Source organism: Gopherus evgoodei, unplaced genomic scaffold (genome assembly GCF_007399415.2).
Source record: "Gopherus evgoodei ecotype Sinaloan lineage unplaced genomic scaffold, rGopEvg1_v1.p scaffold_243_arrow_ctg1, whole genome shotgun sequence".
Taxonomy (NCBI): domain Eukaryota; kingdom Metazoa; phylum Chordata; order Testudines; family Testudinidae; genus Gopherus; species Gopherus evgoodei.
In genome coordinates, this window is record NW_022059906.1 from 20,549 (window position 1) to 44,065 (window position 23,517).

The 23,517-nt window shown below is 67.7% G+C and overlaps 1 protein-coding gene across 1 annotated transcript in view; it reads left to right on the forward strand.

Annotated features, from left to right (window-relative positions):
- LOC115640207 (collagen alpha-1(V) chain-like) overlaps window positions 1–23,510 on the forward strand; it is a gene marked incomplete at its 3' end in the record, with an annotated part of 43,731 nt that extends 20,221 nt beyond the window's left edge. Inside the window, exons 17-50 of the mRNA XM_030543021.1 lie at window positions 354–407; window positions 878–931; window positions 1,023–1,076; window positions 1,162–1,206; window positions 4,025–4,078; window positions 4,149–4,193; window positions 4,686–4,739; window positions 5,043–5,087; window positions 5,306–5,359; window positions 7,046–7,090; window positions 7,366–7,419; window positions 7,947–7,991; window positions 9,196–9,249; window positions 10,464–10,571; window positions 10,652–10,705; window positions 10,810–10,863; window positions 11,047–11,091; window positions 12,594–12,647; window positions 13,531–13,575; window positions 13,849–13,902; window positions 15,308–15,361; window positions 15,448–15,501; window positions 15,845–15,952; window positions 17,094–17,183; window positions 17,273–17,326; window positions 17,576–17,683; window positions 18,053–18,160; window positions 18,758–18,811; window positions 19,080–19,133; window positions 19,736–19,843; window positions 21,560–21,613; window positions 22,119–22,172; window positions 22,892–22,945; window positions 23,461–23,510. Coding sequence (XP_030398881.1) covers window positions 354–407; window positions 878–931; window positions 1,023–1,076; window positions 1,162–1,206; window positions 4,025–4,078; window positions 4,149–4,193; window positions 4,686–4,739; window positions 5,043–5,087; window positions 5,306–5,359; window positions 7,046–7,090; window positions 7,366–7,419; window positions 7,947–7,991; window positions 9,196–9,249; window positions 10,464–10,571; window positions 10,652–10,705; window positions 10,810–10,863; window positions 11,047–11,091; window positions 12,594–12,647; window positions 13,531–13,575; window positions 13,849–13,902; window positions 15,308–15,361; window positions 15,448–15,501; window positions 15,845–15,952; window positions 17,094–17,183; window positions 17,273–17,326; window positions 17,576–17,683; window positions 18,053–18,160; window positions 18,758–18,811; window positions 19,080–19,133; window positions 19,736–19,843; window positions 21,560–21,613; window positions 22,119–22,172; window positions 22,892–22,945; window positions 23,461–23,510 — 2,075 coding nt within the window. The remainder of the gene's footprint in view (window positions 1–353; window positions 408–877; window positions 932–1,022; window positions 1,077–1,161; window positions 1,207–4,024; window positions 4,079–4,148; window positions 4,194–4,685; window positions 4,740–5,042; window positions 5,088–5,305; window positions 5,360–7,045; window positions 7,091–7,365; window positions 7,420–7,946; window positions 7,992–9,195; window positions 9,250–10,463; window positions 10,572–10,651; window positions 10,706–10,809; window positions 10,864–11,046; window positions 11,092–12,593; window positions 12,648–13,530; window positions 13,576–13,848; window positions 13,903–15,307; window positions 15,362–15,447; window positions 15,502–15,844; window positions 15,953–17,093; window positions 17,184–17,272; window positions 17,327–17,575; window positions 17,684–18,052; window positions 18,161–18,757; window positions 18,812–19,079; window positions 19,134–19,735; window positions 19,844–21,559; window positions 21,614–22,118; window positions 22,173–22,891; window positions 22,946–23,460) is intronic.
- Window positions 23,511–23,517: the final 7 nt, after the last annotated feature.

Below are 23,517 nucleotides of genomic sequence, written 5' to 3' on the forward strand. Positions count from 1 at the left end.
GCCGTGGGGACCCATCCCTTCGCTGGCACAGACACGGCCCGGCTGGTCACTCACCAGGCCTGGTCGTGTCTGAGTTGGGTCTGGGGGACCCTGACGGGGGCTTTGAACTGTCCTCAGGTGCAGCCAGGGTGTCCCCCGGGGGGAGAGGCCAGAGGCTGAGTCCCATAGTGGGGGTCCGCGGCCCCCCGAGAGCTCAGCTGAGCCGGTGCTTTGTTCCACGCACTCTGGTGGCCCAGCCCCAAGGCTGCCAGTCCTTGCCGACACCCCAGACACGAGCCCCCCGATCCCCCCACAGCCGGGCTGGCCTGCAGCGCGCCGGAGCCAGCCTCTCACACCCTTGACGTGTTTTGCAGGGTCGCTCTGGGGCGGATGGTGCCAGGGGTCTCCCGGGGGACACCGGACCCAAGGTCTGTGGCTGGATTGAGGTCCCTGGGGTGGGGTGGGGGGTGCTGGGAGTCAGGACTCCTGGGTTCTATCTCTAGCTCCGGGAGGGGAGCAGCTGGTGGGTTGCAGGGGGTGGGTCCCGGAGCTCTGGTTCTCTTCCCAGCCTTGCCCCAAACTGCCCTGCAGTGTGGCTGGGTGAGCCCCTGCCCCTCTGGGGCCTCAGTTTCCCCCCTGTGATACGAAGAGGCGACTCTGCGGCCGGCTGCCAGGGTCCTGCACAGCCTCACTTCCGAGAGGCTTTGCAGATGGAGCTCGGCTTGGCAGGGACAATGGGGGGGAGGGAAGGGGGGAGATAAGGGGCTGGCTGAGGGACCGTGGCGGGGAGCAGAGCCCTCTGGGGTGTCTGGGCCCCCCACACGCCCTGTGTGCTGGGCCTGGTCCCTGCCCCACTTCCCGCTGGGCCTGCATGGCTAACACGCCCTCCCCCTCGTAGGGCGACAGGGGCTTCGATGGGCTGCCGGGGCTGCCGGGCGAGAAGGGTCTCAAGGTAAGTGTGAGCCCCCCCCCGGCCCCATGGGGCAGGTGTGAGCCCCCTGCCCCAGTCCCACAAGCTTCACCTCTCACTCTCTCTCCTGCAGGGGGACGTGGGGAAGCCGGGGCCCCCGGGCCCCCCAGGAGAGAATGGAGCCAAGGTAAGGGCCCCAGGTGGGGAAGGGGGCGCGGGTGCTACGGGACCAGTGAGGCCCCCCCCTCAGTTCTGCTCTCTCTCTCTCCTAGGGCTTGGGCGGCCTGCCAGGACCCAGGGGGCAGCCTGGGGAACCCGTGAGTACCCCACACTGGACTGGTGGAGCTGGGGGCAGGACTCCTGGGTTCCCTCCCTGGCTGTGGGAGGGGGTGGGGGTAGGGGTTAGAGCAGGGGCGGCTCGGGGCAGGACTCCTGGGTTCCCTCCCTGGCTGTGAGAAGGGGTGGGGGTAGGGGTTAGAGCGGGGGGGCTGGGGGGCAGGACTCCTGGGTTCTCTCCCTGGCTGTGGGAGGGGGTGGGGGTAGGGGTTAGAGCAGGGGCGGCTGGGGGCAGGACTCCTGGGTTCCCTCTCTGGCTGTGAGAAGGGGTGGGGGTAGGGGTTAGAGCAGGGGGAGCAGGACTCCTGGGTTCCCTTCCTGGCTGTGGGAGGGGGTGCAGTTAGGGGTTAGAGCAGGGGGGGCAGGACTCCTGGGTTCCCTCCCTGGCTGTGGGAGGGGGTGGGGGTAGGGGTTAGAGCAGGGGCGGCTGGGGGCAGGACTCCTGGGTTCCCTCTCTGGCTGTGAGAAGGGGTGGGGGTAGGGGTTAGAGCAGGGGGGGCAGGACTCCTGGGTTCCCTTCCTGGCTGTGGGAGGGGGTGCAGTTAGGGGTTAGAGCAGGGGGGGCAGGACTCCTGGGTTCCCTCCCTGGCTGTGGGAGGGGGTGGGGGTAGGGGTTAGAGCAGGGGGGGCAGGACTCCTGGGTTCCCTCCCTGGCTGTGGGAGGGGGTGGGGGTAGGGGTTAGAGCAGGGGGGCTGGGGGGCAGGACTCCTGGGTTCCCTTCCTGTCTGTGGGAGGGGGTGCAGTTAGGGGTTAGAGCAGGAGGGGCAGGACTCCTGGGTTCCCTCCCTGGCTGTGGGAGGGGGTGGGGGTAGGGGTTAGAGCAGGGGGGCTGGCGGGCAGGACTCCTGGGTTCCCTTCCTGGCTGTGGGAGGGGGTGCAGTTAGGGGTTAGAGCAGGGGGGGCAGGACTCCTGGGTTCCCTCCCTGGCTGTGGGAGGGGGTGGGGGTAGGGGTTAGAGCGGGTTGGCAGGACTCCTGGGTTCCCTCCCTGGCTGTGGGAGGGGGTGCAGGTAGAGGTTAGAGCAGGGGAGGCAAGACTCCTGGGTTCCCTCCCTGGCTGTGAGAGAGGGTAGGGGTCGGGGTTAGAGCAGGGGGGGCAGGACTCCTGGGTTCCCTTCCTGGCTGTGGGAGGGGGTACGGGTAGGGGTTAGAGCAGGGGGGGCAGGACTCCTGGGTTCCCTCCCTGGCTGTGAGAGAGGGTAGGGGTCGGGGTTAGAGCAGGGGGGGCAGGACTCCTGGGTTCCCTCTCTGGCTGTGGGAGGGGGTACGGGTAGGGGTTAGAGCAGGGATGGCAGGACTCCTGGGTTCCCTCCCTGGCTGTGGGAGGGGGTGGGGGTAGGGGTTAGAGCAGGGGCGGCTGGGGGCAGGACTCCTAGGTTCCCTCTCTGGCTGTGAGAAGGGGTGGGGGTAGGGGTTAGAGCAGGGGGGCTGGGGGGCAGGACTCCTGGGTTCCCTTCCTGGCTGTGGGAGGGGGTGGGGGTAGGGGTTAGAGCAGGGGGGGCAGGACTCCTGGGTTCCCTCCCTGGCTGTGGGAGGGGGTGGGAGTAGGGGTTAGAGCAGGGGGGGCAGGACTCCTGGGTTCCCTTCCTGGCTGTGGGAGGGGGTACGGGTAGGGGTTAGAGCAGGGGGGGCAGGACTCCTGGGTTCTCTCCCTGGCTGTGAGAGAGGGTAGGGGTCGGGGTTAGAGCAGGGGGGCAGGACTCCTGGGTTCCCTCCCTGGCTGTGGGAGGGGGTACGGGTAGGGGTTAGAGCAGGGGGGGCAGGACTCCTGGGTTCCCTCCCTGGCTGTGGGAGGGGGTGGGGTAGGGGTTAGAGCGGGTCGGCAGGACTCCTGGGTTCCCTCCCTGGCTGTGGGAGGGGGTGGGGTAGGGGTTAGAGCGGGTCGGCAGGACTCCTGGGTTCCCTCCCTGGCTGTGAGAGAGGGTAGGGGTTGGGGTTAGAGCAGGGGGGGCAGGACTCCTGGGTTCCCTTCCTGGCTGTGGGAGGGGGTACGGGTAGGGGTTAGAGCAGGGGGGGCAGGACTCCTGGGTTCCCTCCCTGGCTGTGGGAGGGGGTGCAGGTAGAGGTTAGAGCAGGGGGGGCAGGACTCCTGAGTTCCCTTCCTGGCTGTGGGAGGGGGTACGGGTAGGGGTTAGAGCAGGGGGGGCAGGACTCCTGGGTTCCCTCCCTGGCTGTGAGAGAGGGTAGGGGTCGGGGTTAGAGCAGGGGGGGCAGGACTCCTGGGTTCCCTCCCTGGCTGTGGGAGGGGGTACGGGTAGGGGTTAGAGCAGGGGGGGCAGGACTCCTGGGTTCCCTCCCTGGCTGTGGGAGGGGGTGGGGTAGGGGTTAGAGCAGGGGGGGCAGGACTCCTGGGTTCCCTCCCTGGCTGTGGGAGGGGGTACGGGTAGAGGTTAGAGCAGGGGGGGCAGGACTCCTGAGTTCCCTTCCTGGCTGTGGGAGGGGGTACGGGTAGGGGTTAGAGCAGGGGGGGCAGGACTCCTGGGTTCCCTCCCTGGCTGTGGGAGGGGGTGTGGCAGGACTCCTGGGTTCCCTCTCTGGCTGTGGGAGGGGGTGCGGGTAGGGGTTAGAGCAGGGGGGGCAGGACTCCTGGGTTCCCTCCCTGGCTGTGGGAGGGGGTGTGGCAGGACTCCTGGGTTCCCTCCCTGGCTGTGGGAGGGGGTGCGGGTAGGGGTTAGAGCAGGGGGGGCAGGACTCCTGGGTTCCCTCCCTGGCTGTGGGAGGGGGTGGACTCTGGGGGGGTGGAGGGGATGGAGGAGCTGGTACTCTCAGACAGTCTAATTTCTCTTTCTTTGTCCATAGGGTGTGCGCGGCTTGGTCGGCTCCCGTGGCCCCCCTGGCCCCCCAGGACAGCCGGTAGGAGCCCTGTCTATGTGCCCCCCATGTGTTTGCTGCCCCCCACTGACGCTCTCCCCTTCCCCCGCAGGGCGTGAGTGGCATGGACGGCGCGCCTGGGCCCAAGGGCAACGTGGTGAGAGCTGGGGGGGGACCCTGAGGGTGCTGGGGGCTGTGGGGGCCTGTGGGGGGCATAAGGGGCTGTGGGATGTTGAGGGGGCTGTGTGAGTGTGGGGGCCTATGAGGGACTGTAGGGAGCCTGCGAGGGACATAAGGGGCTGTGGGATTTTGGGGGGCTGTAGGAAGCCTGTGGGGAGCTAAGGGGTTGTGGGATGTTGAGGAGCTGTGGGGGTGTGGAGGGCTGTAGGGAGCCTGTGGGGGGCTAAGGGGCTGTGGGATGTGTGGGGGCTGTGGGGGGCTCTAGGAAGCCTGTGGGGGGCATAAGGGTGTGTGGGGGGGCTGGCTCAGGCCTGGGGCTCCCAGTGGTGGATGCAGCAGGATGCATTGGGGCTCTGTTCCCCTCTAGGGCTGGGCCCCCCAGCTGCACTCAAAGCCCCTTGTGCTGGTGGCTGAGCAGGGTGGGGGGGCAGCCTGTGCCCATGCCTCACGGATGCTGCTCTCTCCCCAGGGAATCCAGGGGGAGCCGGGCCCCCCCGGCCAGCAGGGGACCCCAGGACCCCAGGTACGTCCATCACCCACACGGGGGCCAAATGTGGGTCAATGGGGCGAGGCCGGATCTCTCCCCCTGCCCCCCTTCACTAACAGTGGGGGAGGTGGGCCAGTGCTCCCCACCCCCCCAGCCGGTCCCATCAGGGGGCCTGGCCTGGTGGATGGAGCTGCAGGGGAGGCTGGGGGCTGGGATGGCACATGGGATGGGGGTGTAACTGAGGTAGGGGTGTGGGGATGCTGGGGGGGTTGGGGCCCGGGGTGTGGCAGGGGGGATGTACACCATCCCCCTGTGACCCATCTCTGTTCTCTCCGCCAGGGCCTGCCTGGCCCCCAAGGGCCCGTCGGGATGCCGGGAGGGAAGGTGAGTGTGGGGAGGGTGTGGGGCTGCTCTGGAGCATGTGTGGGGCTGGGGTGGGGGCTGGGCACCGGGCCTCCTGCGACCCCCAGCTGGCCCCACTGTGGGGTTGGGCGTAGGAGTGATGGCTCTGAGGGGTGCCCATTGCGGGGCCCCATGGCGGCTGCGAGGGGGCGGCAGAGTCTGAGGGGGGCGCCCCCATGACGTGTCCTTTCTCTGCGCAGGGCCCGCCTGGGAAGCGGGGCATGCAGGGCGTGGCTGGTGCCGATGGCCCCCCCGTAAGTACTGGGGGCGCAGGGCTCTGGGGGCAGGGGGCTCAGACACTAGGCTGGGCTTGCCCGGCACATCCGCCCCCAGGAACAAACACACAGGCAGAGCACGGCATGTCCCCCCGGCACACATGCACCCCCCTGCTGCCATGTCCGCCCCAGGAACCCCCTCCCTCCCAGCATATCCCCCCCCCAGGAACAAACACACAGGCAGAGCACGGCATGTCCCCCCGGCACACATGCACCCCCCCTGCTGCCATGTCCGCCCCAGGAACCCCCTCCCTCCCAGCATATCCCCCCCCCAGGAACAAACACACAGGCAGAGCATGACATGTCCCCCCTTCACACATGCACCCCCCCTGCTGCCATGTCCGCCCCAGGAACCCCCTCCCTCCCAGCATATCCCCCCCCCCCCAGGAACAAACACACAGGCAGAGCACGGCATGTCCCCCGGCACACATGCACCCCCCTGCTGCCATGTCCGCCCCAGGAACCCCCTCCCTCCCAGCATATCCCCCCCCCCAGGAACAAACACACAGGCAGAGCACGGCATGTCCCCCCGGCACACATGCACCCCCCCTGCTGCCATGTCCGCCCCAGGAACCCCCTCCCTCCCAGCATATCCCCCCCCCAGGAACAAACACACAGGCAGAGCATGACATGTCCCCCCTTCACACATGCACCCCCCCTGCTGCCATGTCCGCCCCAGGAACCCCCTCCCTCCCAGCATATCCCCCCCCCCAGGAACAAACACACAGGCAGAGCACGGCATGTCCCCCGGCACACATGCACCCCCCCTGCTGCCATGTCCGCCCCAGGAACCCCCTCCCTCCCAGCATATTCCCCCCCCCCCAGGAACAAACACACAGGCAGAGCACGGCATGTCCTCCCGGCACACATGCACCCCCCCTGCTGCCATGTCCGCCCCAGGAACCCCCTCCCTCCCAGCGTATCCCCCCCCCCAGGAACAAACACACAGGCAGAGCACGGCATGTCCCCCCGGCACACATGCACCCCCCCTGCTGCCATGTCCGCCCCAGGAACCCCCTCCCTCCCAGCGTATCCCCCCCCCAGGAACAAACACACAGGCAGAGCATGGCATGTCCCCCCGGCACACATGCACCCCCCCTGCTGCTATGTCTGCCCCAGGAACCCCCTCCCTCCCAGCGTATCCCCCCCCCCAGGAACAAACACACAGGCAGAGCACGGCATGTCCCCCCGGCACACATGCACCCCCCCTGCTGCCATGTCCGCCCCAGGAACCCCCTCCCTCCCAGCATATCCCCCCCCAGGAACAAACACACAGGCAGAGCACGGCATGTCCCCCTGGCACACATGCACCCCCCCTACTGCCATGTCCTCCCCCGGGAACCCCCTCCCTCCCAGCATACCCCCCCCAGGAACAAACACACAGGCAGAGCACGGCATGTCCCCCTGGCATACATGCACCCCCCTGTACGTCCCCCCCGGGAACCCCAGCTCCCAGCATGCCCCCCAGGTGCAAATACACAGGCAGAGCACGGCATGTGCCTCCCAGCACACCCTCCCCCTGGCATTTCCCCCTCCCCAGCATGTCCCATCCCCCGAGTAACCCCCCCATCCCCCCTCTTCTATCCCCTGCCGCCAGGGAGCTCGATAGGGGCGCGGGGGGGTGGCTGGCGCTAACCTCCCCGTGTCTCTTGTGCTTCCTTGCAGGGTCACCCGGGCAGAGAGGGGCCGGCGGGGGAGAAAGGGCTCCAGGTATGGAGCCCCCGGGGCCTGGGCTGCCCCCCATTGGGGACACGTGGGGAGCTGGTGTGGGGCAGGGAGGGGCTGCCTCTAGGGGCACCAAGCAGCTGTACGCCCCAGGGCCAAAGCGCCGTCCCCACGGTGCCCTTGGGGGGCAGGGCCCTGGGAGCCCATGGGGGATCATGCGAGCGGTGGGGCCAGTGGGGTGGGGCCTGGGGGGGTCGTTTGCATGCGGGGTGGGGCCCACGGGGAGCAGAACTGGGCTGTCTGACACTCTCTCGCCCTAGGGCACAGCTGGCGCCGTGGGACCCGTTGGTTACCCAGGCCCCCGTGGGGTCAAGGTGGGTACGGCCAGGCCCCAGTGAAGGGACCCTCCCCACCCTTCCCCCCCCCCGGGTCGTCAGCCAGGCCAGCCCCATGGCAGGGTCAGAGCCCGGATGGGAGCTGCCCCCTGCCATGCCAGCACCTCCCCCTGCGACTCTGGTAGCCCCCCGGGGCCTCTCCCCCCCCGGTGTCCCGGGGCCTCCCCCTGCGACCCTGGTAATCCCCCCAGGGCCTCTCCCCCCACGTGCCCTGGGGCCTCCCCCCCCCCCCCCCCCGGTGTCCCAGCGCCTCCCCCTGCGACCCTGCTAAGCCCCCAGGGCCTCCCCCCCCCCCGTGTCCCAGCACCTCCCTCTGCGACTCTGGTATCCTCCCCATGGAGGCTTCTCCCCCCTGCCCCCCTCAGTGCCTCGGAGCTTCTCCCCCCCAGTCCCTCCCTCCCCAGTCCCAGAGCCCCCCAGCCCCTGCACTCTGGGTGCAGTGCTGCCTCCTCAGTGTTCGGGGCCCAGAGTCCTGCTCTGACCCCCCCGCCCCCGTGTCTCTGCAGGGGGCCTTCGGAGCCAGGGGCCTGAAGGGAAGCAAAGGGGAGAAGGTAAGGGCAGCGGGCGGGGGGGGAGCGGGGGGGACACCAGCTGGGACCTGCCAGGTGACAAGGGAAAAAAATGTCTCACTGCGGGGGTGGGGCCTGCAGGGGAGAATCATGGGCTGGGGCTGGGCTGGCAGGGGCTGCGTGTCAGGAGTGAGGGGCACCGGCAGAGCTGGGCTGGCAGGGGCTGCATGTCAGGAGTGAGGGGCACCGGCAGAGCTGGGCTGGCAGGGGCTGCGTGTCAGGAGTGAGGGGCACCGGCAGAGCTGGGCTGGGTGGGGCTGCGTGTCAGGAGTGAGGGGCACCGGCAGAGCTGGGCTGGCAGGGGCTGTGGGTCAGGAGTGAGGGGCACCGGCAGAGCTGGGCTGGGTGGGGCTGCGTGTCGAGAGTGAGGGGCACCGGCAGAGCTGGGCTGGGAGGGGCTGTGGGTCAGGAGTGAGGGGCACCGGCAGAGCTGGGCTGGGAGGGGCTGTGGGTCAGGAGTGAGGGGCACCGGCAGAGCTAGGGTGGCAGGGGCTGCGTGTCAGGAGTGAGGGGCACCGGCAGAGCTAGGGTGGCAGGGGCTGCGTGTCGAGAGTGAGGGGCACCGGCAGAGCTGGGCTGGGTGGGGCTGCGTGTCAGGAGTGAGGGGCACCGGCAGAGCTGGGCTGGCAGGGGCTGTGGGTCAGGAGTGAGGGGCACCGGCAGAGCTGGGCTGGGTGGGGCTGCGTGTCGAGAGTGAGGGGCACCGGCAGAGCTGGGCTGGGAGGGGCTGTGGGTCAGGAGTGAGGGGCACCGGCAGAGCTAGGGTGGCAGGGGCTGCGGGTCAGGAGTGAGGGGCACCGGCAGAGCTGGGCTGGGAGGGGCTGCGTGTCGAGAGTGAGGGGCACCGGCAGAGCTGGGCTGGCAGGGGCTGCGTGTCAGGAGTGAGGGGCACCGGCAGAGCTGGGCTGGCAGGGGCTGTGGGTCAGGAGTGAAGGGCACTGGCAGAGCTGGGGGGAAGAGGCTCAGGGCTGGGCTACCAGGGGCTACGGGTCGGGAGTGACGGGCACCGGCGGAGCTGGGCTGGGAGGGGCTGCGTGTCGGGAGTGAGGGGCACCGGCAGGGCTGGGGTTGGGTGCTGGAGACCCACGTTGGTCGTTAAGGGGATGAGGTCCCAGTTCACTCTGAGAGGGGGACCCCCCAGGTTTCGGGGTCGGCCCCGTCTGGCCTGACCCGTGTCTCTGTCCAGGGAGAAGACGGATTCCCCGGCTTCAAGGGTGACATGGGCCACAAGGGCGACAGGGTGAGCGGGGCCCTTCCTGGCGTGGGTGGGGGTGTTGACTGCACATTTCACCGCAAATTGTGGGGCGTTTCCTACCGGCTGGGCCTGTCAGAGTGGGGCAGGGACACAGGGGAGGGGGTTGGGCTTTGGGTGTGGGGCAGGAGGGGGAGGGGTGGGGGATGTCACGGAGTCCCCGGGCGATGCTCCGGAACTGCTCCCCACCAAGCCAGTCAGGACTTTGGGGAGCCTCCTCTCCCTTGGAGCAGACTCTCTGCAGGGCAAGAAGCTCACACGTCTTCACCTCCTGGGTCTCTCCTTGGAGCATTCAGCATCCTCTGCCCCTCCGTGCGCTTCCCACAGCGAGTCCACCCCAGCGGGGTCCTGGGGGGCCACAGGGTCCTGCACCCCCACTTTGCAGTCAGACGTGACTCTCAGCCAGCCAGTAACACAGAGGTTTATTCGATGACAGGAACAGGGTCTAAAACAGAGCTTGTAGGTACAGAGACCCAGACCCCTCGACCTGGTCCATTCTGGGGGCAGTGAGCCAGACCCCCACGTCTGCACTTCACTCCTCGTCCCCAGCCAGCTCCAAACTGAACCCCCCTCCAGCCCCTCCTGTCTGGCCTTTGTCCCTTTCCGGGCCAGGAGGTCTCTTTGGTCTCCAACACCTTCAGTTGGCACCTTTGCAAAGGGGGGGCCCAGGCCATTAGTTGCCAGGAGACAGAGTGTCGGCCATTCTCTGTGCAGACACCATCACAGGGGCCTTCTTGGGCTCTGCAACATTCACACCCGCTGATCCTGCGCCTAGTCCAGGGGTTCTCAGAAGTTTGTACTGGTGACCCCTTCACACAGCAGCCTCTGAGTGCGATCCCCCTTATGAATTAAAAACACGTTTTAATATATTTAACGCCATTATAAATGCTGGAGGCAAAGGGGGGTTTGGGGTGGAAGCTGACAGCTCGTGACCCCCCACATAATAACCCCCTGGTTGAAAACCCCTGATCTAGATACTTAAGAAATGCAAAGGGGAAACTGAGGCACCCACATCGTATTCAGAGAAAACCTTAAGAACATCCCCAGTTCGTCACGTGGGGCTCTGGGTGTGGGGGAGGGGTGGGACTTGGGGGCAGGAGGGGGTCTCTGGGCCAGGGGGTGAAGGGGGTGGCACAGGGATAGCCCCACTCCTGAATGCCGCAGTATCCTGGCACTGGGGTGCCTCTCTCTCTCCACTGCAGGGCAATGCGGGGCCGCTGGGGCCACGGGGGGAGGATGGCCCCGAGGGGCTGAAGGGCCAGCAGGGTCCCGTGGGGGAGGCGGGCGCCTCCGGCCCAGCGGGGGAGAAGGTGAGTGCACCCTCGTCCCCTCGCCCCTGGATCTAGCTCGGGGCCCTGCCACGTCTCAGCTCCATTTTCTCTCCCTGCAGGGGAAGTTGGGTGTGCCAGGCCTGCCGGGCTACCCTGGCCGCCAGGGTCCCAAGGTAAGTGGGGGGCAGGAGTCTGGGGCCTCAGAGCCCACAGCATCCTGGGAGGGGGCCCCTGGGCCCCCATGCTTCACCCCCCTAACCCATGCTCTCTCCTGCAGGGCTCTGCTGGCTTCCCGGGCCCCCTGGGGCTCGCAGGGGAGAAAGGAAAGAGGGTGAGTGAGCCGGGCCCCTGAGATAAATATGGACTCCCAGGTGGTGGCAGGCGGGTAGCGGGCTTTGGCTGCCAGCCCTTCAACCATGCGGTGCCTGCAGGCGTGGGGCGGGTGTGCCCGTGGGGCAGGGCAGTGCCATGCACAGTATTTCACCCATTCTACTGTGTTGTTCTCCCCTCGCAGGGCAAGGCTGGCCAGGCCGGGCAGACGGGAGAGCGTGGACCTCCGGTGAGCGACCCCAGACACCCCCTGGCCCCCCTCAGTGCTGGGGGAACAGGCCAAGGAGCCGGCTCTGTCCCCTGGTGACAGCCCCCATGTTCCCCAGCTACCAGCCCTGACACTCCATGCCCCAGTGACCGGCCGAGCCCTTTAGCCCCCCACGTCCCACAGTGACCGGCCCCAGAGCCCCCCATACCCCAGTGACCGGCCGAGCCCTTTAGCCCCCCACGTCCCACAGTGACCGGCCCCAGAGCCCCCCATACCCCAGTGACTGGCCGAGCCCTTTAGCCCCCCCACCCCCACAGTGACTGGCCGCAGCAGGTCCCCAGAGATCCCCCCAACCAGCGCTGAGCAGGCCCCGGTGCCCCCCATCTGCCAGGCCCTGGTCTCCAGCAGTCCACCCCATGCTGTACCCGCTCTCCCTCTGTGACGATGCGGTTCTGGCGGGACCCAGCTGAGAGTGGCAATTCAGGACCAATTGCTCAAACAGGGCAGTTACAGCCCCAGGCTGGGGTTTTTCCACCTCTAAGGCAAACAAACCAGCCAGACAGAGAGGACTCTGGTCTCACCCCACTGGCTAACCACAAGTCACAAGCAATTCTCTTAGACACTCCAGTTTCCCAGTATCCCCACCAGTGCCACACGTCCTGGGGATGAATGGTTATGAAAACCAGCACCCCAGTAAAAGAAAAAGGTTCTCTCGATCCCAAAGGACCAAGCCCCAGACCCAGGTCAATATACACATCAGATCTTACCCACAAATCACGCTGTTGCCAATCCTTTAGAATCTAAAATCTAAAGGTTTATTCATAAAGGGAAAAGGTAGAGATGAGAGCTAGAACTGGTTAAATGGAATCAATGACATCCAGTAATAGCAAAGGTCTTGGGTCAGGCTTGTAGCAGTGATGGAATAAACTGCAGGTTCAAATCAAGTCTCTGGAACATCCCCCGCTGGGATGGGTCATCAGTCCTTTGTTCAGAGCTTCAGCTTGTAGCAAAGTCCCTCCAGAGGTAGGAAGCAGGACTGAAGACCAGATGGAGATGAGGCATCAGCCTTATATAGGCTCTTCCAGGTGTAAGAACCTCTTTGTTCTTACTGTGGAAAATTACAGCAACATGGAGTCTGCAGTCACATGGGCAAGGCCAAGCAGCAAAGAGTCCTGTGGCACCTTATAGACTAACAGATGGGAAAGTCTCTGCACACCCTGCTGAGTCACAAGGCGTATCTGCCTCTTCTCATCAAGCAGGCACCAACTTGTCTGGGGTGTCACCCAGAAGCACAGCACACATTTGAAATACAGACAGTGTAGAGCCAATACTCATAACTTCAACTACAAAATGACACATGCACACAGACACCATAATCATAACCAGCAACCCAGAACCTGGCCCTACACACCTTATATGACCCCCTTTACATAAGATTTGGTGCCACTACAGGAGCTGGGTTGCATCCATGTTCTGTATGGTCCCAGTTTATATCAATAACGTGACCCCCTCTCTCTGCCCAGGACCTGCCAGGGGAGCGAGGCCAGATGGGGCTGACGGGGAAGCCGGGCCCGAAGGTACCTCAGGGTCTGGCTGCGCAGCGCCAGCCCCATCCGCTCTTTCCGTCCGTCTGTCTGTGTCAGTGTCCACCAGCCGGGTATTAGCCAGACCCCCCATGGCCAATCTCAGCCCCCCTGCCCCATGGGTGCCCAGCCCAGCTCCCTGCCATCCCCCCATTGACCTCTGCCCCTCATACTCAGCGCCCTCCCTCTGCCCAGTGCCACCCCCCAGCACCTGGTGCCGCCCGGTTCCCCCTGGCACCCAGCACCCCCCCCAGCGCCCGGTGACCCCCAGCACCCCGTCCTCCTTCCCTGGCACCCCTGCCATGCATCCAGCCCCCGCTCTGCCCCCCCAGTCCCTGCCTCGTCCATCCGCTCGACTCACCCCTGCCCAGTGCCCTCCCTCTGCCCAGCACCCCCCCCAGCGCCCGGTGACCCCCAGCACCCAATGCTGCCCAGTTCCCCCTGGCACCCAGCACCCTCCCAGGGCCTGGTGACCCCCAGCGCCCCATCCTCCTCCCCGGCACCTCTGCCATGCATCCCGCCCCCTGCTCCGCCCCCCGCCCCACAGTTCCTGCCTTGTCCATCCCCTCGACTCACCCCTGCCCAGCACCCTCCCCCAGCACCCGGTGACCCCCAGCACCCAATGCTGCCCAGTTCCCCCTGGCACCCAGCACCCTCCCAGGGTCTGGTGACCCCCAGCGTCCCATCCTCCTCCCCTGGCACCTCTGCCATGCAGCCCACCCCCTGCCCCACAGTTCCTGCCTCGTCCATCCCCTCGACTCACCCCTACCCGGCACGTGTCCCTGTTGCCCGTGCCCCAGCTGGCACATGCTCTGGCGCAGGGTCCCCGACCCCGAGGGGGAACCTGGGCACCCTCAGTCTGGTTCTCTGTCCACAGGGCGACGCCAGCCATGATGGGGCCCCTGGAGCTGGGGGGGAGAAGGTGAGTCTGAGCGGGGACCCCACAGGCTGGCCAGTGTCTGTGGGCGTGGGGGGGATCCCCCACCAACCCCCCTTGCCCGGGGGGGGGACAGCCACCCAGGGGGCCAGGGCCTCTGTGGGGCTTGGGGCAAGGGGGGATACAGGGGTCCTGGGGGGCTAAGGGGAGGGGACTACAGGGGCCTTGGAGGGCTGGGGGAGAGGATGGGGGAGGGGAATTGAGGGGGGTCCGGGTGCTGTCCCCCTTGTGCTCACAGCTGTTCTCCTGCTCTCCCAGGGCCCCCAGGGACCACAGGGCCCCAACGGTTTCCGAGGCCCAAAGGGGCCGCCCGTAAGTACAACTCACCCTCCCCCCGGGGCTGGGAACAAACTCTCCTGGGAGTCCCTCCTGCAGGGTTGGGGTTCAGGGAGAGCCATTATCGGAGGAGCTGTGTGGGGCAGCACTGGGGGGATCTGGCCATTTGGTGCGTGGGGTGGCTGGGAGGCGTGTGGGGTGGCCCTGGTGGGGATCTGGCCGGTTAGCGGGTGGGGTGGCCCTGGGAGGGGGGAGGCATGTGGGGCGGCCCTGGAAGGGGGAGGTGTGTGGGGCAGCCCTGGTGGGGATCTGGCCAGTTGGTGTGTGGGGCAGCCCTGGGTGAGGGGGAGGTGTGGGGGGCGGCGCTGGGGGGGATCTGGCCAGTTGGTGTGTGGGGCGGCCCTGGGTGAGGGGGAGGTGTGGGGGGCGGCGCTGGGGGGGGATCTAGCCAGTTGGTGCGTGGGGTGGCCCTGGGTGAGGGGGAGGTGTATGGGGCGGCCCTGAGGGGGGATCTGGCCAGTTGGTGCGTGGGGTGGCCCTGGGTGAGGGGGAGGTGTGGGGGGCGGGGCTGGGGGGGGATCTAGCCAGTTGGTGCGTGGGGTGGCCCTGGGTGAGGGGGAGGTGTGGGGGGCGGCGCTGGGGGGGGATCTGGCCAGTTGGGGCGTGGGGTGGCCCTGGGTGAGGGGGAGGTGTGGGGGGCGGCGCTGGGGGGGATCTGGCCAGTTGGGGCGTGGGGTGGCCCTGGGTGAGGGGGAGGTGTGGGGGGCGGCGCTGGGGGGGATCTGGCCAGTTGGGGCGTGGGGTGGCCCTGGGTGAGGGGGAGGTGTGGGGGGCGGCGCTGGGGGGGGATCTGGCCAGTTGGGGCGTGGGGTGGCCCTGGGTGAGGGGGAGGTGTGGGGGGCGGCGCTGGTGGGGATCTGGCCAGTTGGTGCGTGGGGTGGCCCTGGGTGAGGGGGAGGTGTGGGGGGCGGGGCTGGGGGGGGGATCTGGCCAGTTGGTGCGTGGGGTGGCCCTGGGTGAGGGGGAGGTGTGGGGGGCGGGGCTGGGGGGGGATCTGGCCAGTTGGTGCGTGGGGTGGCCCTGGGTGAGGGGGAGGTGTGGGGGCGGGGCTGGGGGGGGGATATGGCCAGTTGGTGCGTGGGGTGGCCCTGGGTGAGGGGGAGGTGTGGGGGGTGGGGCTGGGGGGGGATCTGGCCAGTTGGTGCGTGGGGTGGCCCTGGGTGAGGGGGAGGTGTGGGGGGCGGCGCTGGGGGGGGGGATCTGGCCAGTTGGTGCGTGGGGTGGCCCTGGGTGAGGGGGAGGTGTGGGGGGGTGGGGCTGGGGGGGGATCTGGCCAGTTGGTGCGTGGGGTGGCCCTGGGTGAGGGGGAGGTGTGGGGGGGCGGTGCTGTGGGGGATCTGGCTGGTTGGCACCCGCAGCCCCTGACTCTGCACCTTGGCAGGGCCCGGCCGGGAAGGACGGGCTGCCCGGACACCCAGGACAGCGCGGGGAGCCGGTGAGTGCCCCCCACACGCCCCTGTTGCCGTCCCAGTGGGGCCTGGCTGCAGGGGCTGCCCCACACTCACCCCTGTCTCTCCGCAGGGATACCACGGCAAGACCGGCCCCCCCGGCCCCACGGGGGTGGTGGGACCCCAGGTGAGTGAGCCCCACGCCTCCGGCCCTATGCCCACTCTGGCCCTGCACCCTCGGGAGTTGGGCCCGTCTCCCTGTCAGTGGCCTGTTATTCCCCCCCCCCGCTCTCCATGGGGGGCCATCGCTGGACTAGGGGCACGGCGCAGTCAGCAGCTGGCCAGGCCAGGCCCCCACAGGCCTTGGGGGGTGGCAGGGCTGATGTGGGGTGTCTGCTGCAGGTTTGACCCCCCCCGGCCCGGCTGCTGTGGGGGTGGGGCTGCCCCTTCTCTTGCAGGGCCCAGCAAGCCCCCCATTGGATCCAGCCCACCCTGCCCCACCTCACTGTTGCCCCTTCTCTGCCCCTCAGGGTAGCTCGGGCGAGACGGGCCCCATTGGAGAGCGGGGGCATCCGGGTCCCCTGGGCCCCCCTGGGGAGCAGGGGCTGCCAGGGGCTGCCGGCCGGGAAGGGGCCAAGGTAGGTGCCATGCTGGGGGCAGGGGGAGCAGGGGCTGTGTGCACATGCGCCCCCCAGGTTCCTGCTTGGGCAGCACGGCAAGCAGGCCTGACCAAGGGCTGGGAACCCGGACGCCTGGGTTCTCTGCCCGGGTCTGGCAGGGGAGTGGGTGGCTCCAATGCTCTGGAACGGCTCTGTATGAAGCCAGCTAGGTCTGGGGTGGCACAACTCCCCTCAGGGCACCTGTCACCAGGTGTGTGGGGTGGGACGGGGGAGAGGCATGTGGGGTAGGACCAAGGAGGAGCCTTTCTGGTCTGACCTTGGAGCGTCCAGTGTCCCTGCTCGCACCGCACACTTCCCCTTGGCGGGTCAAGCTGGACGGGACCCCTGGGAAGCCAGAGGGCCCTGCCCCCCCACTCCGCAGTCAGCCGTGACTCTCAGCCAGCGTAAGTCGGAAGGTTTATCCGTCAGCAGGGCCACAGCGTAGAACCGAGTTATTACTGACGTCAGTGACTTTCAGCCAAGTCCTTCTTGGGAGGCCTGGGCCAGACGCTCCAAATTCCCCCTCTTGCAGCCCCCCCACGCAAACTGCCAGCCTCCAGCCGCCCCACCTCCGACATCCCCCTTGATGCTCCTCCGTGTCTCACTTCCAGGGCAGAAGGTGTCACCTGGTCACACCCACCTCCTGGGTCTCAGCTTACACAGGTGCAAATACTTGGGTAGCCTCCCCTGCCCTGAGGGCCTCAGTAAAATCACACCCCCAGTTCCCACACCTGAGTATCGGTGCAGCACACAGGGAAACAGAGGCACACACACAGTATTAGTGTAGGACAGTAAGACTCGCATGCAACAGAACAAGATGAATAAACCCCCCACTTCATCACAGGGCCTGGGGTCAGCTGCTCAGGGCTCCCTGGCAAACGGTCACCTTCTTCCCGCTCTTCTCGTGCCCAGCACCTACTCCAGCCCCTCGTGTTCTGCCTCAGCCTGCTGGGCCCCCTCGCTGCTCGCCGTACGGGCCAGGGGCTCGGCACCCCCAGGCAGCTCTGGGGAATGGGGGGCTGTGCCCTGCCCCCTCGGCTCTGGTAGGATGAGGGGCGTTGGCCTGCCGTGGGGGTGTGGGAGGGGTCCCCACTCACTGCTAACCGTCTCTGTCCCCTAGGGCGACCCTGGCCCGGCTGGCCTGCCGGGGAAGAGCGGCCCCCCGGGAATCCCTGGCTTTCCTGGTGCCAGGGCCGCGCCCGGCGAGACGGTGAGTGCTGCCTGGGCGGGGGACGGTCAGGGCAGGTGCTGGGATGGGGCACCCATGGGTCTAATGGTCCTGTCTTATCTCCTCCACAGGGTCCAGCCGGCCTGAAGGGCAGAGAGGGGCCTCCCGGGCCCCTGGGCCCCACAGTGAGTAGCTGGCCCCATAGCCCCGTCCCCTCTCCAGGGGAGCCCAGTGCTGGGGTGGGGGCCCACAGGGGACTTCTGGCGGGAAGGGAAGGGGGTTTGTGGACTCTTGGGGGGCCTTTGGGAGGCTTGGGGGGCTGGAGCTCTGGGGGGCTGTCGGTGGCAGGGTCACAGTGGGGTTTGGGGATGGAGGGACTTCCATGGGGGAATTGGGGGCACAGCACCCCCCAACCAATGTGCAATTCTCCCCAGGGCTCCCCTGGCGAGCGAGGCCCCTCAGGGGCAGCTGGAGGCATCGGGCTGCCAGGCCATGGGGGGGAGCAGGGCCCCTCTGGTCCCGCTGGGGAGAAGGGCGCCCCGGTAAGTGCTGGCTGCTCCTGTCGGGGCTGCCCTTGAACCTTGACCCCCCCCGGTGGGGCTCTTGGAGGGGGGCAGTGTGAGTGCGGCAGTGGGGCTGCACCTTTCGGGGGGGGTGGTTTCTGCCCCGTGCGCTGGGGTGGGGGGAGGGGGTCGGTCTGTGCCTCGTGGGGTGGGCTGGGGGAGGGGATTGGGCTCTGCCCCGTGGGGTGGGGTGGGAGTCGGGGATCGGTCTGTGCCCCGTGGGGTGGGATGGGGGGAGGGGATTGGGCTCTGCCCCGTGGGGTGGGCTGGGGACCCTGGGGGGAGGAGGTTGGTCTGTGTGGCCCCCCACTCACCCTGCTTTTGGTTGCTCCCTTTTCTACCCCACAGGGCGAGAGGGGCCCGATGGGCCCTGCCGGGCGTGACGGGATCCAGGGGCTCAGGGGCCTGCCAGGCCCAGCCGGACCCCCGGGCCCCGCGGGCGAGGATGGCGACAAGGTAGGTGGGATGGAGCATCGTGCCGAGCTGGGGTCTCCAGTGACGGTTCCCCTGGCGATGGGGACGGTTCCTGTGGCGATGGCTGGTTTGTGGGGGATGGTTCCCCCGGCGATGGCGGGTTCCCTGGTGACGGTTCCTGTGGCGATGGCTGGTTTGTGGGGGATGGTTCCCCCGGCGATGGCGGGTTCCCTGGTGATGGTTCCCGTGGCGATGGCTGGTTTGTGGGGGATGGTTCCCCCGGCGATGACGGGTTCCCTGGTGACAGTTCCCTGGTGACGGTTCCCATGGCAGTGGTTGGTTTGTGGGGGATGGTTCCCCCAGCGATGGCTGGTTCCCTGGTGATGGTTCCTGTGGCGATGGCTGGTTTGTGGGGAATGGTTCCCCCGGCGATGATGGGTTCCCTGGTGACGGTTCCCTGGTGACGGTTTCCATGGCAATGGTTGGTTTGTGGGCGATGGTTCCCCCAGCGATGGCTGGTTCCCTGGTGATGGTTCCCGTGGCGATGGCTGGTTTGTGGGGGATGGTTCCCCCAGTGATGGTGGGTTCTCTGGTGCGGGAGCCTCAGAAGGTCTCATCGAGGTCTCTTTGCCTTTGCAGGGGGAGCTGGGGGGCCCCGGACAGAAAGGAAGCAAGGGGGACAAGGGGGAGGCGGTAAGTACTGGGGGCAGCGCTGGGGGTCACTGAGGGGCCCTGACTGGGCCCTGCCACCGGGCTCCTCGCACCCAGCTTCGGCGCAGCGTGAGCCGGGGGTGGGACGGGGTCTGAGGAGGAGGCAGGTGGAGACAAGGGAGGGATGTAGTGAAGGGCTCAGAAGGGGCTGGAGATGCCGGGGGGGTGAACAGTGGGGCAGGTAAGGGGGCAGGGGGCTGGTCTAGAGGCTGCTTTTGCCCCAGCTCTAACTCTATGCTTCCCCCACCAGGGCCCACCAGGACCGACCGGTATCCAGGGACCCATCGGGCACCCCGGCTCCGCGGTGATTATCTGGGGAGCGCCCAGCTGGCCCCCTGGGCCCCTCAGCCCAGTCACCCCCAAACTGCTTCCCTCGGCCTCCCGCCTGGGAGTCACGCACACCCGCCCCCTGTGCCCCACTAGTGCCCAGGGCCTGTGTCTGACACTCCCAGGAGACCCCTCCTGCCCCAGTGTCCTGCTGTGTGACCCCCCTCGAGCTGCATGACCCCCCCAAACTACGTGATCCCCAGCTCTGCCCCCCCAGAGCTGCGTGACCCCCCCCGAGCTGCATGATCCCCAGCTCTGACCCCCTGAGCTGTGTGACCCCCCCAAGCTGTGTGACCCCCAGCTCTGCCCCCCATGAGCTGCATGATCCCCCCAAGCTGCATGACCCCCAGCTCTGCCCCCCTGAGCTTTGTGACCCACCCCCGAGCTGCGTGACTCCCCCAAACTGTGTGATCCCCAGCTCTGCCCCCCCGAGCTGCATGACCCCCCCCAAGCTGCGTGACCTCCAGCTCTGCCCCCCATGAGCTGCATGACCCCCCCCGGAGCTGCGTGACCCCCAGCTCTGCCCCCCAGGAGGTCTCTGCACCGGCAGCGCTGACCCCAACCCCTCTGGCCCTGCAGGGAGTGGACGGAGAGCCCGGCCGCCGCGGGCAGCAGGGGATGTTTGGCCAGAAGGGAGACGAGGGGGCACAGGGATTCCCTGGCTTGAGCGGCCCTGTTGGATTGCAGGTAGGGTTGGGCACCGGGGCGAGGGTGGGAGCTAGGCTGGGCTGGTGGGGGCTGCGGGCGGGAGTGAGGGGCACCGGGGCGCGGGTGGGAGCCCAGGGCTGGGCTAGCAGGGGCTGCAGGTCGGGAGTGAGGGGCACCGGGGCGAGGGTGGGAGCCCAGGGCTGGGCTGGTGGGGGCTGCAGGCAGCAGTGAGGGGCACCGGGGCAAGGATGGGAGCCCAGGGCTGGGCTAGCAGGGGCTGCAGGTCGGGAGTGAGGGGCACCGGGGCAAGGGTGGGAGCCCAGGGCTGGGCTAGCAGGGGCTGCAGGTCGGGAGTGAGGGGCACCGGGGCAAGGGTGGGAGCCCAGGGCTGGGCTAGCAGGGGCTGCAGGTCGGGAGTGAGGGGCACCGGGGCGAGGGTGGGAGCTAGGCTGGGCTGGTGGGGCTGCAGGTCGGGAGTGAGGGGCACCGGGGCGAGGGTGGGAGTTAGGCTGGGCTGGTGGGGGCTGCGGGTCGGGAGTGAAGGGCACCGGGGCGAGGGTGGGAGCTAGGCTGGGCTGGTGGGGGCTGCAGGCAGCAGTGAGGGGCACCGGGGCAAGGATGGGAGCCCAGGGCTGGGCTAGCAGGGGCTGCAGGTCGGGAGTGAGGGGCACCGGGGCAAGGGTGGGAGCCCAGGGCTGGGCTAGCAGGGGCTGCAGGTCGGGAGTGAGGGGCACCGGGGCGAGGGTGGGAGCTAGGCTGGGCTGGTGGGGCTGCAGGTCGGGAGTGAGGGGCACCGGGGCGAGGGTGGGAGCTAGGCTGGACTGGTGGGGGCTGCGGGCGGGAGTGAGGGGCACCGGGGCGAGGGTGGGAGTTAGGCTGGGCTGGTGGGGGCTGCGGGTCGGGAGTGAAGGGCACCGGGGCGAGGGTGGGAGCTAGGCTGGGCTGGTGGGGGCTGCGGGCGGGAGTGAGGGGCACCAGGGCAAGGGTGGGAGCCCAGGGCTGGGCTGGTGGGAGCTGCAGGTCGGGAGTGTGGGGCACGGGGGCGAGGGTGGGAGCCCAGGGCTGGGCTAGCAGGGGCTGCAGGTCGGGAGTGTGGGGCACCGGGGCGAGGGTGGGAGCTAGGCTGGGCTGGTGGGGGCTGCAGGCGGGAGTGAGGGGCACCAGGGCGAGGGTGGGAGCTAGGCTGGGCTGGTGGGGGCTGCAGGTCGGGAGTGAGGGGCACCGGGGCGAGGGTGGGAGCTAGGCTGGGCTGGTGGGGGCTGCAGGCGGGAGTGAGGGGCACCAGGGCGAGGGTGGGAGCTAGGCTGGGCTGGTGGGGGCTGCGGGTCGGGAGTGAAGGGCACCGGGGCGAGGGTGGGAGCCCAGGGCTGGGCTGGTGGGGGCTGCGGGTCGGGAGTGAGGGACACTGGGGCGAGGGTGGGAGCCCAGGGCTGGGCTAGCAGGGGCTGCAGGTCGGAAGTGAGGGAAACCGGGGCGAGGGTGGGAGCCCAGGGCTGGGCTGGTGGGGGCTGCAGGTCGGGAGTGTGGGGCACCGGGACGAGGGTGGGAGTCCAGGTCTGGGCTGGTGGGGGCTGCAGGCGGGAGTGAGGGGCACCGGCAGAGCTGGGGGGAGCCCAGGGCTGGTCTGGCTGGGGCTGCGGGTTGATGCCAGCAGAGCAGTTTGGGGACAGGCCTGTGAGCTGGGGGGGCTCTTGTCCCAGGAGAGGTCAGGCAGCCCCTACGCCCTCAGTTAACCCCCCGTGTGGTTCTCTGCAGGGCATGCCGGGCCCGCAGGGAGAGAAGGGTGAGAGTGGAGATGTCGGCCCCATGGTATGAGCTCCCCCCACCCCTCAGCTCCCCCTTGCCCCCTTTGCCCCCTCCTCCTCTTAGCTCCCATAAGAACATAAGAGCGGCCAGACTGGGTCAGACCCAGGGTCCATCCAGCCCAGGATCCTGTCTGACAGCGGCCAGAGCCAGGTGCCCCCAGGGGAATGAACAGAACAGGGAATCATCCAGTGACCCATCCCCTGTCGCCCATTCCCAGCTGCTGGCAAATAGAGGCCGGGGACACCCTCCCTGCCCAGCCTGGCTAACAGCCATTGATGGACCTGTCCTCCGTGAACTTACTTAGCTCTTTCTGAACCCTGTTATAGTCCTGGCCTTCACAACATCCTCTGGCAAGGAGTTCCACAGGTTGAGTGTGCGTTGTGTGAAGACCTCCCCCTGCCCCTCCGCCTCCCCTCCAATCCCCCTCCTGCCCCTCCCCGAGCGACTGTGCCCGTCGGGTGCCCCCTACTCCCTGGCTCTAACTGCCTGTCCTTTCCCTTCTCTGCAGGGCCCCCCCGGGGCTGTGGGGCCACGTGGGGCGCAGGGACCTGCTGGTGGCGAAGTGAGTTCTCTGTCCATTCCGGGGGGGGGAGGGGGCTGCCGCCTGCCATGGGGCAGGGAGGGGGGATTTTAGGGGCAGGGGGTCTCTGGGAGGCAGAGACTGCTGTGGGGCAGACACAGCGAGCCCCACTCCCTGGGAGGGCACAGTCCCTGTGGGAAGAAAGAGTTTGTGATGATGAGTTTGTAGTTGCCAAATAGTCCAGAGGTTCTAGTCCCATGTCCGTGTTCGGGGGGCTCCAGTCAGTGACTGGGGATCTCAATCCTTGTGGCTTAAGGTTTCCCCCTCTTGGAACGCAGAGCAGCTCGGAGATGGAGCAGGATCGTGGCCCAGGGTTTTTATACATTTCCAGCAGCCTTTGGACCTGGGAAAACAATCGGCTTCACTCTCCTTCTCCCAACCAGCCTGGCAATTAGCCCAGGGGAATTTACCATTAAAGGGTTCAGATGCAGGTTACCCCACCCTGCAGAGAGACACAGAGACAGTAACGCTGTTTCCCTCAAGTGTCTTCCTAAAATCAGAGCTCTGGCGATAGACGAGACTTCTCGCTGCCACCCCAGGCCCTGAGCACCCAGCTCCCTTCTGCCTCTGACGCTGCGGCTGCATTTCCCAGCTCGGCCCCTTTACACACTGACCCGTCTCTAAAGCTGGGCCCGGGGCAGGTCAGGGGGTGAGTTCTTTCACTTTCTGGCCCTGTGTCACCCCCCATCCCCTGTCCCTAGGGCCCCCAGGGGATGCCAGGTGGAACGGGTCAGCCGGGCGCTGTCGGGGACAAGGTGAGTGTGTGAGGGGGATACAAGCTGATGCTGGGTCCCCCCAACCCAGCTGGGATGGGTGCATGGGAACCTTCCGCCCCCCAGAGCCAGCTACGTGACCCCTCCCAGCAATGTCCCTGCACACCCCCCTCCCCTGTGCCAGTCCCCTCCCTAGGGCCCCATCCCAGCCCCCCTCCTCGGGACAGGGCCCCCTCCCCCAGCCCAGCCCTCTACCCTGTCCAGCTCTGGTCTCTCCAGGGCAGTTCTGCAGAGTGAACCCTGCAGTGGGGCCACAGCCCCCTTCCCCTCTCCTCCCCGAAGGAAAATGAACACTTGGGGAGGGGGTAGTACAGTGCAAGTGGGGAAACTGAGTCACTCATAGTTTCCATATAAATTTTACAGAAATCCCCCCCTTCTCTTTTCTGCCTCCCCGGCCTTGCCCTCTGGGTCCCCCAGCCTGGCGGGGCTGGGCCCATCACCTGGGCCAGGCGGGGGGCAGAGCGCGGGGCTTACTCTGCTCTTCTCTCCTTGCGCAGGGGGAGCCGGGCGAGGCGGGAGACCCTGGGGCCCCAGGGGAGCCGGGCCGGCCGGTA